The following is a 16,818-nucleotide window of genomic DNA, read 5'->3' as shown; positions in this document are numbered from 1 at the left end:
ACGTGCTTTTAGCCTCTTAACATGTTGGAGATGTCATTACAAGTGCCTACCCATGTGAAGGGACTCCTTCAGAGTAAACACAGTGAATATGGCTGCAGTAGATGTGACAGAAATGCATAAAAGTCGTGTTAATTCAGCCAGGGCACATACCTCTGTTTAGTTGCGGTGTTTCCGGTGAAGTCCACACAAGTCGATTGTCGAACTCATACAATCCAATATTCCAAAACAGATTTTTTTTTTCACCAAAAAATTACATTTGCTACCGATAGGGTGCGTCTAGATTTCTAGGCTATAAATTAAGATTACTACAGGAAGAAGGACATTGATTCCTCCTAAGTATAAGGTTAATTATCAATCAATTTCAATCAGATTCCCATCCCTTGTTGCTGTACCATTGCTGCTGTGCTTTAACGACAACAGAGGGATTTATCTTTTTCTTTCCTTTTTTTTAATTTTATTTATGTGCATTTAATTTCTTCTTTCTTCTGTGTGCACATGCATAAATATGTACTGTAAATATGTGAGTACGTGTGGCCTACATATTCATCTAGCTTCATAAGTGAACAAATAATTTCTGCTGTTGTACTTGCAAGCTCTAGGAGATGCAGCTGGTTTCCACAGTGATCTTTTCTGTCTCACATTATAATCATCTGCTTTTTAAAGGGAAAAAAGCAGCTAAATATGGGCTCTCAGGCTAATTATGGTCATTACTGTTTCTCTCTCTGGAGGAGGAGGAGGAGGAGGAGGGGGGCGGAAATATTCCCAGGATGTTAAAACGACACATTTTTAGAATCTGTAATTACAGCCTCACTAATGCAACAGTGAAGGTGTCATGCTAGTGATTATCCTCTTTGTGCTGAAAGTAATGGACGATGAATGAGTGCGTTGGTTACCATAACAGCAGCCGGAGTTGGAGTCAGTGAACACGTGAAAACCTCCAGACTGCAGCTTACAGGCTGCAGCTTACAGACTACATGTAAAGCTGCTTACACACGTTCACACGCGTTCTGTCAGAGTTGAGTTGGTCCACAAGTACACACAAATGTATCATTTGGGGGATGGGAAGGGAAGGGTATCCAGCTTAACCCCCCAAAAATGTGGACGGGGGCATTTTGAGGTATAGTGTCCAGGGGCACCACATTGTCTTAATACGGGCCTGCCCACGGAAGCGTAAACCCACCCACGACCTTTTCCTTAATATAACTGCGTCGAAAGTGACGCCAATAGTCCCGACCAAGCGCGTATAGTTAAATCACGTTATATGACGCTAAAGGAGACTTTTAGCATCAATAGCAATGACAAAAGCACATGAACAAGATGGGAGTGAGAATGTGTTGGTATTGTTACATCCCTACTCTTTACTTGAATGAGAAGATCTTGCAGGTTGAAAGAAGAAACCAATAACGATCTTCTTCATATTCTCTAATATTCCCGACACTTTGACAGTTTAACGGTTTGATTAAATAGCACTGCGTGTTATTTGTGTCGTTGTTAAAGTGCCGAACGGTGACCTTTAAACTGCCGCACTCTGTGTTTGTTCTCGGAGGCTTTTCTCCGTCTTGATGTGAATTTGGTACGTTGCATATGTGTCATTTTAATGAGCGCTACACATTGCTCTGTGGGCGGTTTCTTTATTGCTGCAGTGAAGATGAGACGGCTGTGTGATAGAAGAATCCCCTTATGAGCACAGCTTTTGTGTTTTATGATCAGGCTCACGCGAAATCTGCAGCCACAGAATTGCACAGAATGTTTCCCAGATCTCAAACAAATTAAATTTTAAAACCCTAAGCCATGTGTGAGCTACAAAGTCACCTTAATCTAGATTATTTTTTATTAGCATTGAAGCTTTTAAATACAGGTTAAAGGATTTACAGAATTCTGATTTTCTTAGTGTTTAATGTAATTTTTCTGTTTTGTATTAAAGCTGTAGCCCTCATCCTCTGCTTTTGACTGGCTAGTAGTCCTTACCTAGCTACTGTCAGGGCACGCCCTTTTTTACAGTTCATTCACGTGATTTTATTTAAGGGAAAAAGTGAAATATCTTTGACTGTATTACTGCATGCTGCTTTTTTACATTTTGTAGCTTTTATATTTTTTGGGGGGCTTTCTCCAATGTTTTTGTCTCTTTTTATTCATTTTTGAACTTTTTTGTGGCTTTTTTTGACACTTTTTTCATAATTTTGGCACATTTTTGTCAACATAAAGCCATACAAAGCCAGTAAAAAAGTTCCTTAGCCATCATAGAATAAAGCAACAACCTGTTTCACAGCCTGAATGTGAAAACTATCTGATTCTGGGGGAATTTCTGCCCTGATAGCCGTGTAATTACAGTTTGAAAAACAGTTTCCCTTCTTTTTGTTTTGGCGCACAACTAGGATTTCTAAAATGTATTGAGAACCTAAATTGATATGATGGGCCGTGTTCGGCCCACAGGCCTCGAGTTTGACACATGTGCTCTACAACGATACACCTGCAGGCTGTCTTTGAATGCAGTGAAGGTATTTAAATGTATTGTAGTCATGTCACTCAATCAGTTCCTTTTCTGTTTTCTGGCCTCTCTTGATGGATGGTATTTAGCGGTTTTATTTGTGCTTATTAAAAAGGTTTAATGACTCCAAAAAAAGAAAGAACTGTAGGCTGGGATAAATGAAATAAAACGAGGTGAGACATGAGTCCAAACGCTCCCCTGTGCAGCAGCAGATGGTGCCTCTGACGCTGTGTTTTTGTTGTTTGTTGTTCAGAAACCACCGGTCTGGACCACGGCGATGGTTTCTACGCCGGGATGCCGATCCCCTGCGCCGACAGCTACGCCGGCTTCTGTGTTCACGGGAAGTGTGAGATCAAGTACAACGTGGCCACCTGCAGGTCTGTGACTTTACCTGAACTACTACACTCTAAGAAATAAATCAGTAAAATAATAGAGAAAGTTGTGGCGGCTCATTACCCGGATTTTGTCCCTTAATCAGAAACAGAAATGTTGTGTGTAGCTACAGTAAAAAAGTCTATATGCCAACATTAACACAAAGAAAGTGGAAGGTGACAGACATCCGGCTGAAAATGAGGGACATCCGGTGTGTCTTCCGGCAGCACCGGAGCAATCCCCTAACTGAATCATAGTCGATATAGACTAATAACATAATAACTAATTATGTCTGGTTCAACCACACATGGGTCAGAGAGGAGAGTTTGAAACTTGACCTACACTCAATACTGTGCCTGAACGCATCCTTTGTGGGCTAATGCTGACAAGTGTGTGTGTGTCTGTGTGTGTGTGTGTGTGTGTGTGTGTGTGTGTGTGTGTGTGTGTGTGTGTGCATGTGTGTGTCTGTGTGTCTGTGTGTCTGTGTGTGTGTGTGTGTGTGTGTCTGTGTGTGTCTGTCTATCTGTCTGTGTGTGTGTCTCAGGTGTGATGCCGGCTACAAAGGCTCTCAGTGTGACGAGCCTCTGGACTTCAACATCCTCTACGTGGTTCCCAGCGGACAGAAGCTTCACTACGTCCTCATCGCCGCCATCATCGGCGCCGTGCAGATCGCCATCATCGTCGCCGTGGTGATGTGCATCACAAGGTGAAGCTTGCTTTGATCCCTTATCCCCTATCAGTAACGTACAAGGATTAATAGTGTCTCATGCATGACTAAATGCATGAACAATACGTTAATTAATGCGTCAATTAAGGCATTTCAATCTAACCTGACTCCGCCAGATGGATCGCTTCGTATTAGCTCGGCATATCCATCTGGGAACTTACCGTTGGAGAACTTTTGGGAAGGGGTGAAAATCCTGGTTAGCTGATTGGATGAATCATCTGTCTATCACCACCTATATGTTGGTGAACAATGCCCGTTGATCACGCCTCTTGTGCAGTAGAAAATACAGAGCAGACTCCCCAGACTAATGTTCAATCTTAAAAGATTGAGCTTGGTCTGCTGATAGCCAGACTAATGAACATTATGCATTCATGAATATGATGTGACAGTAGCTAAGTTTCCATCCTCTTGTCAATCGAATTATCTGAAGTTTGGTAAAAAAACTCCTGTGAATAAAGCTGGTGAAAGTGTGTTTCCACCCAACAGCTTTAAAGCGAATAAAAACCTGTTGCGTGATGACGTCACATGCTGTTTTGCGGTCAAATCTGTATATCGAATTGATTTGAGACATTTTAAGGTTAATTTTCACACTGAATCGCACAACATTCAAGCAAACATTTGCGAACAAAGTTTTGCTAGACAAAATGGATTGCGCCATCTACCAACAAAGGATCAATATTGCACAAGTTGTAATAGTGCTTATGTGCCAGCTGATAGCGACATATCGAGCTATGATAAGAAAACGACGCTATCGACACACTGCTGTGATGATGCAGATGCGCGTAAATGCCCGACGACAACGGACGCGGCCTGTGGTGTGGGAACGTAAATTAAATAAAAAAAAGTCTCTCGTCTCCTCGTTCGTCCACTTCCATCTGTCTATGTTGACGCCTGTCATGTGTGCAAACCAAGCGGAAATACTGGGCGGAAATGAACTCAAACTTCTTCTTCCTTTTTTGGCGGGTTGCAACCATAAAATGACCTAAAACTTAATCACAATTCATTAATTTATTCGGCAAATAACGTTTCCATCAGCCTTTATCACATAAGCCGTATATATCGATCAAGAGAAAATCCAATGAGACCGAACATATTTCATTTGAGTCAGTATTCATGAAATTCAATCAGATTTTATTGTTTCCATAAGGCATTTTTCATTCGATATCACTTAATTTGGATAAAAACGTGTGGATGGAAACATAGCTTATGTGACTTTTCATAGTGTTGCACTCGCTTGCTCACGTAAAAAAACAACAGAACTAATTGTGTCCAGAAAGGAAAAAGAGAGTTGAGAAGTTCAAACTCTGGCTTCTTCTTTGGTTGTATCTATAGGCTTCTTTTTAAACAATGTAACAAAGGAAAATATGTAAATTCATGTAAATTCCAGGTACAAAATACAGACACAGAGGAGAGTCAGAGGAGCTTTAATCCCTTTGAGTTAACAAGAGAACCTGGAGGAAGATGGTGATGATTTTTTTTCCACTACAGCTTGTAATCTGCAGTGTTAACCTGCTGAAAACTACTCTACGTACATAATAATAAAACTGTATAATGCTTCGTGATAATCCCCTTATGCATAATGTGCACAGGAAATAATCTGTGTGTACTAGACGGGAAGGTTTACTTGCAGAGAAACATTTCAGGTGTTACTTTTGCTGAATGTTGTTTGTCTCACCTGGACAAACAAAGTAAAAAAAAATAAAATAAAGTTGAGACAACCGGCTGTGAACGCAGCCTCATAGCTCGTGCATCAGACGCGCAACAGAGGTGGGATTTCTGTCAGGTTTCTGCAGGGGAAGGAGAAGCTGAGGAGAATTAAACAACGTTGGACTTGGCCTGGTTTTTCTGCTCCGAGGCAGCAGACAGACTTTCCTCCGTCACTCTGAGGAGAAGATGAAATATCGGTCTCTCTTTGAATTGAAGAGGGTTGAAGAGGGAGCTGGTTGACAGTACAACAAGCCTCTCATCTTATTGACATTAAAGCAGTCAGGCTGTCATCATGAACTCTTTGTATAGCTGCGAGGCTGTAATTGGTATGTATTCCACGTATTTATTGCTCTCAGCAGCACACTGACTGCTGCTGTATAAGAGCGTTAAAATCCTCATAGGGAGGAGGTCGGGGGGGGGGGATGTTTGGCTTCTAAAATCACAGGGCTTTCAAGAGGGTAAGCAGAGTTGATGTCCCGGAAGAAGTTAAGGAGAAAACACAAGACTTTCACCCAGGAAACAGGTGTTCATGTCCTGAAGAAGTTAAGGAGAAAACACAAGACTTTCACCCAGGAAACAGGTGTTCATGTCCTGGAGAAGTTAAGGAGAAAACACAAGACTTTCACCCAGGAAACAGGTGTTCATGTTCTGAAGACGTTAAGGAGAAAACACAAGACTTTCAGCCAGGAAACAGGTGTTCATGTCCTGAAGAAGTTAAGGAGAAAACACAAAACTTTCACCCAGGAAACAGGTGTTCATGTCCTGAAGACGTTAAGGAGAAAACACAAGACTTTCAGCCAGGAAACAGGTGTTCATGTCCTGAAGAAGTTAAGGAGAAAACACAAGACTTTCACCCAGGAAACAGGTGTTCATGTCCTGAAGACGTTAAGGAGAAAACACAAGACTTTCAGCCAGGAAACAGGTGTTCATGTCCTGAAGAAGTTAAGGAGAAAACACAAGACTTTCACCCAGGAAACAGGTGTTCGTGTCCTGGAGAAGTTAAGGAGAAAACACAAGACTTTCACCCAGGAAACAGGTGTTCATGTCCTGAAGACGTTAAGGAGAAAACACAAGACTTTCAGCCAGGAAACAGGTGTTCATGTCCTGAAGAAGTTAAGGAGAAAACACAAGACTTTCACCCAGGAAACAGGTGTTCATGTCCTGAAGACGTTAAGGAGAAAACACAAGACTTTCAGCCAGGAAACAGGTGTTCATGTCCTGAAGAAGTTAAGGAGAAAACACAAGACTTTCACCCAGGAAACAGGTGTTCGTGTCCTGGAGAAGTTAAGGAGAAAACACAAGACTTTCACCCAGGAAACAGGTGTTCATGTCCTGAAGACGTTAAGGAGAAAACACAAGACTTTCAGCCAGGAAACAGGTGTTCATGTCCTGAAGAAGTTAAGGAGAAAACACAAGACTTTCACCCAGGAAACAGGTGTTCATGTCCTGAAGAAGTTAAGGAGAAAACACAAGACTTTCACCCAGGAAACAGGTGTTCATGTCCTGAAGAAGTTAAAGGACAATTCCAGCGCAAAACGAACCTAAGGGTTAATAACATATTTGTAACGAGTCAAACGTTCTCTGAGACATGTTTTCACGCTCATCGAATGCATCTCTAGCTGTATAGCTGTATACCACTATCCCTGTATAGATGTTATACAGTGTTGGGCAAGTTACTTCCAAAATGTAATACATTATAGATTACTACTTACTGTCATTTGAGAGTAATTAGTTATATAACAATATTACTGTATCTGAATTTTAATGAGTTATACTACTTTTGCATTACTTTTGAGTTACTTTCACCAAAATAACAGCAGAAGTTTGACTTGGCAGGTAGCTTGTGAATTTCACCACCGGATCAACAAGTCTCCTCTTTATCCACTTTAATACATTATAGATTATTCATAATATTTTGTATAATTAATATGAATATGCAAAGTAACTAAAGCTATAAAAATAGAGAAGTAAAACGTACAATAGGCAAATAGGAGAAAATGAAAATACTCAATTAAAAGTACCTTACAGTTGTATTGAAGTATGGAACAGTTACTCTCCACGGCTGATAAAATGCAATGGTAAGCCTAAACATTAATTCCCGACATGTTTCTATGCACCGTCACCTGTTGGGACACAGATGTTGTCCGTACCGTCTCTGGTTCTGGCTCTGGCCACGGAAACAGTGACGGGACAGCTCGCCTCAACTCCTGACAATAATGTCCATCTCTCAAATGTATCTTTCTCTGCAGTCATCTCAGTAACACTCACATTGTTTTCCTATGAAGAAATGTTTCGTGGTGTTGGTGAATTCTTAAAAAAACAAAACACCACTAAATGCTACTTTAAAATGCATTGGAACTTGAGTTACTGAGATTGTAACGGGTATAATATTACTGCGTTATATTACTGCATTACAGCAAAATGGAATACATTACTGTAATTGTGTTACTTTTGTAACGCGTTGCTCCCAACACTGATGTTATATGATTTCTGTCTTTGTTGTTGTTTGTGAATCATCAACAAACACAAACAATGTAGTTTGACCCATCTACCACCCCCAACCAACCTCCTTACGTGGATTTTCGGCATTTCATACTACTCGCTACCGTAGTCGTGCTCTGACCACGACATATGCTTCCCATTTAAATACATTAGTTTACATTTTACAACAAACGACAAAAACGTCCCCGTGAACACGTACGTATCAATAGATTTAAAAAAAACGTGACCATTACACGCACTGCCATGAGACCGGGTTGATTATCCAGTTTGACAGTGAGTCATAACGGAAAAAGAACATAAATAAACTACTTTAAAATACATTTTCTTCTGGGCTAAGTTACTAATGTGTGGGATCGGTGCATAAACTTGAGTACTTTCGTATACTGATACCAGCATTTTAGGAGGTATCGGAGGCTTTTCAGGTACTGGTATCGGAACATCTCTATTAGCGGGTGTCAATTTAAAGCCCTGGCAGTGGGTGTAATGAATGACATGATGAACAGTGGCAAATATAGTAACAGTAAAGATATTTATTGAGCAGGATCACAGCAACAGGTGCAGCCCCAATCCAGGTGTCACCACAATCCAAGGAAACCTATTAGACAAGAAGGGCAGTCCTTCCAGAAACAGTTTTTTTGTGATTGTTGCAGGCAAAAATCCTTGATTAGGCGGCACGTTTTCTAAAAAAATGCAATGGAATATGCGGGATATTTATGCAGTTTTATGCGATGAAATTGCGGGAACTTGCAAAAACTGTGGTTTGATGACAAAGAGAAAAAAAAAGTGATTCCCCCAACACCTTGCTTTTCAATGATGTTCACGTTGCGTAATTACGTCACTTTATAACGTTCCCATGGCAACAGGGGAAAATAGCTGCTTTTGTGTGAAGTAAACACAACATTGTTCAACATTCAGCTAAGATATATTATGTGACTTTTTGCAACGAAAATGCGGGGATTATGAAATCATGCAAGCCGCGCATATTTTGCTTGGAAATCGGCAATTTATGCGGTGAAAGACTTTGGCTGATTATGCGTTGAATTATGCGATTGCATAATCGCGTTTTTCTGGAGGAACCGTAAGGGAAGTGAAACGTGTTTCTTTAGTCTCAGTTACATCATTGAAACTAATACATCTCTCTTCTCTCTGTCTCTTTTTAGGAAATGTCCGAAGAACAACAGGGGCCGCCGGCAAAAACAAAACCTCGGACACTTTTCCTCGGACACTAATTCCCGGATGGTATAGCTGTGTTGGTCTGGGTTCTTTTTCTAAAAAGTCTTTTCTTACGGCGTGGGAATACCATTTTTTTTAAACGGTACATGTGTGGCATACATTTTTTCTCTCTTTCTCTCCTGGGAAACGATAAGAAAAATAAGAATATTTATTTAAGGGGCCTTAATTTTCCCTCCTTTTTTTGTTGGTGGATGGAATTTTGTTTTTTTGCCGCAAGTCCAAGGAGCCGAATTGTCAAAACCCGCTGTCACTTTACATCGTTAACATGTCCGCTGTGTTAATTACTTTAAATTGCTTAATTAGAGGTTTTGTTGAATGCTTTATGAATACGGTACCTTTGGTAAACTAACAAAGTGATGTCTGCCCCTCTGGAATGTGCTTATTTATTGAAAACGAATATTTCTACGCCAGGTCTCTTGTTTTACAAATAATGTGCATCTGATCACCAAATGCAGTTTGTATTTACGTAGGAGGTGATGATATATAGATATGTTTACACTTATTCTTTGTTATATTAAAGACGTCACTGTGTTCCAAACAAGCTAATAATTTATTATTATAATCATGATTTTCTTTAAAGTAGTTTTTACTCAAAGGTTTTTATGTTTAACTTTTATTTAAAGCATTGCTTTCTGAATTCTAGATCCTGTATATGCGCATGACTTGTGAAAACTGTGTACTGTGGTGTAGTTGTAAACTTTTTAAAAGAAAAGCCGACGGCCTCGGCGCCTCCTTCATCTCAGAGATCTGACGGAGATCCAAAAAGTCGGACTGATGAACGGGGGACACTGACGGTTTTAGTCGCTGTTGAAGAAAGGAATGTGTAAAGTTTTTTTTTTTGGGGGCGGGACAGTCGGCTGTCTTTACCCGCACCAGAAAATAACAAATCAAAAAACACTTGTAGTTGCATCGAGGGTGGGAAACATTGGAGTTCGTTCTTCTAAAAAACACTTTTGCTTTTTTTGACAAGGAAATCGTATTGATTTAAACGCACAAAGGAATGTTTTTGCATCTTTGTCCGAAAATCAGAATTCAGAGGATTGTAACAGACGTGTGTTGGCTGTTTTGGGGTTTGAAGGACCTACTGCAAATGGAGGAACTCTAAATGATTTTTTTTATGTAACTTGAGAGAGTCTTGGTTGCTGAGATAGCTGTAACCAAGACTTTTCTTTGAATGTGAGAGAATAATTGTCTATTTCTTCTTTCTTTTGTTAATTTTTATTCCTGCATTTTTGCTCCTCAGCGAAACATTCCAAGCACAGATGATCCCTTGCAGAAAAAAAACCTATAATAATCCTAGAGGAAACACACTTAAAATATCACTTAAAAACCCTGTTTCCGTCTTGTGTTAACATGTGAACAGATACAGGTCCTACAGATGTTAGCGGTGTGCAACTAACTCCCCATCGTTTTAAAGTCTTAGCGTTTTAATGTTGTGTGAAAACAGCAAAGACAACTACTATATAGAAAGTGAACAAAAACAATCCTAACATGTCCACAGGAACTTTACATCCGATGAATGACGATGCCTGTTCCGTGTCGTTCCCTCGATTCCTTGAGTTCTCTGAAACACAACCTGTGTGTAAAGTTATGCCTTTTTGTGCGTTGAAAAGCACTGCCTGTGGAAACCCAGCGTAAGCTTTCGTTTTGTCTGGTCTTATAATGACACGGTGGTTTTGGAAATTCCACCACAGTGATGTCTCTTACGTTCTAAGACCAGCCTCTGGAGACTCAACCAGCTAACTTCTCTATTGGCTGTTGAAACATGAGACGTCTCTTACGTGCTAAAACCAGCCTCTGGAGACTCCACCAGCTGACTTCTCTATTGGCTGTAGAAACAGGAGATGTCTCTTACGTTGTAAAACCAGCCTCTGGAGACTCGACCAGCTGACTTCTGTATTGGCTATAGAAACAGGAGACGTCTCTTACGTTCTAAAACCAGCCTCTGGAGACTCCACCAGCTGACTTCTCTATTGGCTGTAGAAACAGGAGACGTCTCTTACGTTCTAAAACCAGCCTCTGGAGACTCGACCAGCTGACTTCTCTATTGGCTGTAGAAACAGGAGACGTCTCTTACGTTCTAAAACCAGCCTCTGGAGACTGGACCAGCTGAGTCGCAGCGACACCATCAGCTGGTTTGAGTTGAGCTGAGATGGGCCGATTCAGGCCGCTGAAATTTTTCTCTACGACGTTCTAAAACCGTTTCATCTCGTTGTGAATCTTTGGTCTGAACTGGGCTTTAGACTGTGCAAGTTCAGGACACGTTTGTCTTCTCTGTATGTCCGTCATTGTTATTTTCTGTCACAGGAGTTGTATTTCTGTAAAGTCTTAGTCTACAGGTCGTAGGTTTCTTCGCAGCCGTGACTTCTCTAAATGTGACTAGAATGTGTTTGACATGTTAATATTCTGCATGTAGACTTTGAGAGGCTATTTTTGGTCTCTGCCAAAATAAAAAAGGAAATGTTTTTTTAATGTACAACGGGGGTGCTGATGTGTCATTTGAGTGAAATGTGTGTTGTTGTTTGTGTATCTGTTTTTATTCTGTGAGGTTTGTGTTCGGCTGATTCTCTTTCTGAGTGTGTGTCTGTGTGTTTGTGTGTGTGTGTGTGTGTGTGTGTGTTTGTGTCTGTGTGTGTGCGTGCGCGTGTGTGTGTGTGTGTGTGAGAGAGAGAGAGATTACTGCAGAAGCACAGATTATTGACTGTGATGCGTGTGTGTGTGATGAGTCACAGGAGACTAAAATTCTCACGTACAAATTACTTTTCTATAGTTTTTGTTCTTCAGAGACAGTGTGTCCCAATTCCATACTAAATACTAGACCAACTAACAATTATTTCTATCGTTGATTTATGTCTGAATTGTTTTCTGGATTAATGGACTAGTTGTTTGGTCTCTAAAATGTCAGAAAAAGTTGAAAAATGTGGATCAGTGTCTCCCAAAAAGCCCAAGATGACATTCTCAATGGTTTTGTCCACAACTCAAAAGATATTTAGTTTCCTGTCACAGAGGAGAGAAGAAACTAGAACAATATTCACATTTAACAAGCTGACATCGCACAAGTTTTACTTTCTTTTCAAAGAAAATGTATCAAAATGTGGCCGAACGCAAAAACTCGCCTGGACAAACCAGGATTTAAAACGGAGAAAGCAAAATTAATGAATTCCAACGTGTAGAATCGTCTTTATCAAGCAGAAAATCTAAATAATCTCAACCTAAAGCTTCTTTTTGTGAGGATTTGCTGCTTTTCTGTTTTATATCATGTTAAACTGAATATCTTTGGGTCTTAGGTCAGAAAAAACATTCTGCATTTTTTATATTCTTTTGAATTAGTTTTTATCTGGCATTTTGCGGTTTTCATTTATCAACCGCAGAAAAAAATATATACCCTTATTGTAGAGAAGTTTAGGGACTTGAAAACGAGGCCGGATGAGGTTAAATACGGCCTCCAGCCATTCATTGACTCTCCGGTCTTATTAAAAACTGCTCATCTGAAAAAAGACAGAAGCGGAGTAGAGGTCGCTGACTCTCCACGTGAAAATAAATGTGTGGGACATTTCTACAAGGGGCAGGGGACTCAGGCACGCTCGCCTGCAGTAAATATAGAGTTAAAGAGTAGAGGTGGGGCTGGGTGGGTGGTGGGGGGTATTTAGGGACAGGAGCAGCTGCTGGCATCAGTCGAACACATTCAGCAATCCGTCATCTCCAAAGTACCTCACTGTACTAAACACCAATCCTCATCCAACATTCATTCATTTAAACATGTGTGACACTGAAGTAGTGCCTCACTTACAGTCAGGAAATATCAGGAAGTTTTTATATTCATTTCATTTAAATGTTATGTTTGTATAGAGATAAGTTTGTAGAATAAACCCCATGAACCACACGCCACAGCATTTATAGCCGAAGCTAATTTGCAATGCCTGTCCCTAGATGGGTCTTTAAAAATACATTCAACTCAACACATACGTAGAAGACAGTACAGTACACAATCTCAACACATACGTAACAGACAGTACAAAACTCAAACGTTAATACATATGTAGAAGACAGTAAAGAACACATACGTAGAAGACAGTACATAACACATATTCAAACTTAATACATACATAACAGACAGTACAGAACACAAACTCAACAATCGATACATGCATTAAAACGCAAAACTCAGAACACAACAACAAATAAAGACGAAATAATACCAGACATAGGCTGTGTCTCAAACCTCCTACTTGCACACTTCAAACACGTAGTTTTAACCCATGTATTGTCGTTGGTGTCACGGGGTCTTGTTTAGTTTATTTAAGGCGTTCAAGTGCAGGATGGGCCTTGGGATCCCGAAGGGCGAGGCCCCCACCAGTTTACGTGAAATGTCATCACATAGTACGCAATGGTTACCGGGGTTCCAAAGCTCAACTCAAGGCCAATACAAAACGTCAAATAAACTGAACAGGTCCCAGTGACCCGAAGGACAACACAAGGGTTAAGTATATTGTGTAGATAACGCAAAAAGTCAGTGCACTGAAAGTACCAGGATGACCCCCTAAAAATTGTCAAAAAGACACTACTCACACTAAACTGACGCCATCTTGACTACAAAGCAGAAAGGGGAGGGACCAAGGACGTCGACTGGCTCCTCGAGAATTTCAAGCGTACCATAATGGGCGGCTCGTTCAGAATACGATCTCGTATATTACGAAAATAGTTCACCGAAACGTGTTTCTGAAAACATTTTAAGCGAGAAATAGGCCGTACGGTTGCTGAATCGGTCTGTTTCATTGATCGACAAAAGTCAGTTTAAAAGATTTTCGTCAGATTTTGAGAGGCGGTGAGCCGAACCGGCTGCTTCTCGTTTGCATCCAGGAAAGCCCGTATTTTTGGCGGGCTGGAAAATCGTATTCACATGAGCGTTCGTCACGCTCATGCCGCTCGTCATTTCCGGTAAGTGTACTAACATACAGTAAGTGTTCCTTTTGGGACAACACTAACCATTGAAAGTGGGCACTACGGCAGTAAGTGGTCAGTGCACATTAGCAGTGTACTGACTGAAGTATGCCGAATGAGACACAGCCATAGACTAAACAATAAAACAACATTAAACAGGATGCAGCGGATCATTCATGACTACATGACTGCTCCCTATTCAGCAGTTTCAGTTGTATAGTATAAAATTATCCCATTCAGGATCCAGTTTGAGTTTAGTAGGTAAGGAATTCCAGATTCTAAGGGTATCTATCAATTCCCGTTGGAGGCTCCACAGAATCTGAAGCTCTAAGAACCACGAGTTTACAAGTTTAAAGTGCCCATATTATGAAATAAATGTGTTAGTTTGTGTCTCTGGTGCTTCCACACACATACAAACTTTGAAAAAAGACCATCCATGGTGTTCTGAGTGAGATACGGTTTCTCAATGTGTCCTGCCTTCAGTCTCCGGGTGAGCTGGTCAAAATCTGCACGGCTTTCTACGTCACTAGCTGAAACGAGCTGGCTAACCGCAACTGTTAGCATGCTAGCGCTAGCATGCTACCTCGTTCACAATGGCAAAGCACTGCTACAACACACACAAGTTCACCATAATCTCCAAAAGAACTACTTCCATGTCTAATCCTGCCTTGGAACTGACTGAAGTTGGAGAAACAGCCTTTCTTTTACTGTCTATGGAGCTAGCTGACATGATCTACGATCTGAGCTACTGAGCATGTGCGAGTGCAATCAAATATAGTACAGAAGAAAAGAGGTCTCACTCTGTAGCTAAAACAGACTTGAACACAGGGTGAAAAGAGGAGCTGCAGCAATGTCCAGTACAACAAAAATATGATGGTTTTTGAAAATTAAACAATGTAAACCTATTCTTGTACAACCTCAAAATACAATTATGAACCTGAAAATGAGCATATATGGGCGCTTTAAGATATGCAAATTAAATCAAATGAGTAGTACTGAGCGTGGCTAAATTACAAGTGTTAAGAAGGTTAATTTAGTTTGTTGGTTAACTTAAAACAAACATGTATTGGTTTATGAACACATGAGTGACTCATGACCGTAAATTAGAAGATATAACGCATTAAGACACAATATTTTCATATATTATCAACAGATCCAAGCGGAATTGACAGTGAACTGTTTTCTGCTTGTCATGGTAATGTATTAAGTGTTTTTTGTGTTTAATTTGTTTAAAATCTGCAGAGCCTTTGTACTTATCTTCTATCCGACTTTTGCGTCTGTACAGTTTGTCTACTGGCTGTTTGTAGGCGACTAAAAACGGTTCTACGAGGAAAATGCAAGGAGAACATACGTTCTCAATGCGCTCTTTGGGACTGACCCATTACTGCTTGGGAGCAAGTCACGAAAGTTAATCCTTGCAGACTTTAGGGGGGCGGCTGTAAGTGTAGGCCTGTGTTATTTTTAACCCGTTCATGTGTGTATTTATGGACAAGAAATATTTTTCAACACATTGTTATTAAAAGGTCACAAAGCTAGTTTATGTGAGCTCAGGAGCAACGATGAATCGCTCCACTGAATAGAGCATATTAAAGGGTAATGTCGGTATTGTTTCAACCTGGGCCCTACTTTCAAATGTTTAGATATCTAAGTGACTAATGTGAACAAAAATCTTTTTAAATTTGTCCAGTATTGAGCGAGAACGCTGTAATCAGCAGCCGTGAACCAGGCTGAAATGTAACCCTACAGGATAAATGTTTAGCGCCAGTTGGCGTCCACTAGAAGTTCATTTTTTGCCGCTGACAAACTCAGATTATTATTCTAAGTGTCTGACAACATTAGGGAAAGGATCCCTACAGAGATAGACCTTTTTGTTTAACATGAAACAGCCCCAAAATCCCAATCACCAAACCCACCAGACTCCATTTAAATTTGGAGGTGCTTAATTGCCCATTAACGTGACAATGCAGGTTCTTTTGTCTCACTTAATACTGGACCAATTCTAAAGATTGTTGTTCCCATCAAGCACTTAGACACAAACACATGGGAAAATAAGGTCCAAAAAAACAAACAAATTTACCACCCATCAATAAGATAAAATAGGGAAATTTGTCTTGGGCAAAGAGAAGCGCTGACAAAAGCTGCAGACAAACACAAGCACCAGACAGCAACAGACAGTAAGTGCATAACAATATATAACAAGACAACAATGTGCTTTAGGACAAGCAAAAAAAAAATAAGACCATCCACTAGTTGAGAGGATATTGCACAGGCCATGATATAGTAAAGTATTGCATGTGCCCCATAATAAGTTAGTTATGCATAATAAATAAATGCAAAGTGTGAATATAGGAATTGGACATAGTGAGTAAACATACACAGGTTATTGGTTAAGGTTAACATTGGTTAAGGCCAGCACATATATATAGTGATATATAGTGATGAGGACTGGACTGGACTGGTTGTTTGTTCAGTAGTGCTATCGATGTAGGGACATATGAGAGCTTAAGGCGGTTGCTTTTGCACCTACTGGCTCTATAGCGTCTGCCAGATGGGAGGAGTTCGTATTACGTGAAGAGAATGTGTGAAGGATCTTTCAGGATCCTGTGTGCATGTGTGATTACGGTTGACTCAAAGATTATTTGAGGGGATGGGTGTGATTTTTTTTTTACGATTACAGCTTTTTTTATTGCTGTTTTGATCATGTTTGCTATTTTAGCTTTTGACTGCCTTTTTAATAGCCTACTGCACTTAGCACACATCAGGCTCAATCTTTCTGTGCAGTGGCTGTTCAGATCAGTGGGTGTTAGTAATTTTGACACTCCTCTGCGCTCTGAAACTGTCAGAGCTT

At 40.3% G+C, this 16,818-nt stretch overlaps 1 protein-coding gene across 1 annotated transcript in view; it reads left to right on the top strand.

Annotated features, from left to right (window-relative positions):
- The window catches only part of tmeff1a (transmembrane protein with EGF-like and two follistatin-like domains 1a), a 99,760-nt gene extending 89,900 nt beyond the window's left edge, over positions 1 to 9,860 (top strand). Inside the window, exons 8-10 of the mRNA XM_028592445.1 lie at positions 2,742 to 2,865; positions 3,405 to 3,566; positions 8,957 to 9,860. Of these exons, the coding sequence (XP_028448246.1) occupies positions 2,742 to 2,865; positions 3,405 to 3,566; positions 8,957 to 9,041 (371 nt within the window). The 3' untranslated portion in view covers positions 9,042 to 9,860. The remainder of the gene's footprint in view (positions 1 to 2,741; positions 2,866 to 3,404; positions 3,567 to 8,956) is intronic.
- Positions 9,861 to 16,818: the final 6,958 nt, after the last annotated feature.

The sequence above is a fragment of the Perca flavescens genome, chromosome 12 (genome assembly GCF_004354835.1).
Source record: "Perca flavescens isolate YP-PL-M2 chromosome 12, PFLA_1.0, whole genome shotgun sequence".
NCBI classification, from domain to species: Eukaryota; Metazoa; Chordata; class Actinopteri; order Perciformes; family Percidae; genus Perca; species Perca flavescens.
Note: the sequence above shows the minus strand (reverse complement) of the source record. Positions and strands in the feature narration are given on the sequence as shown.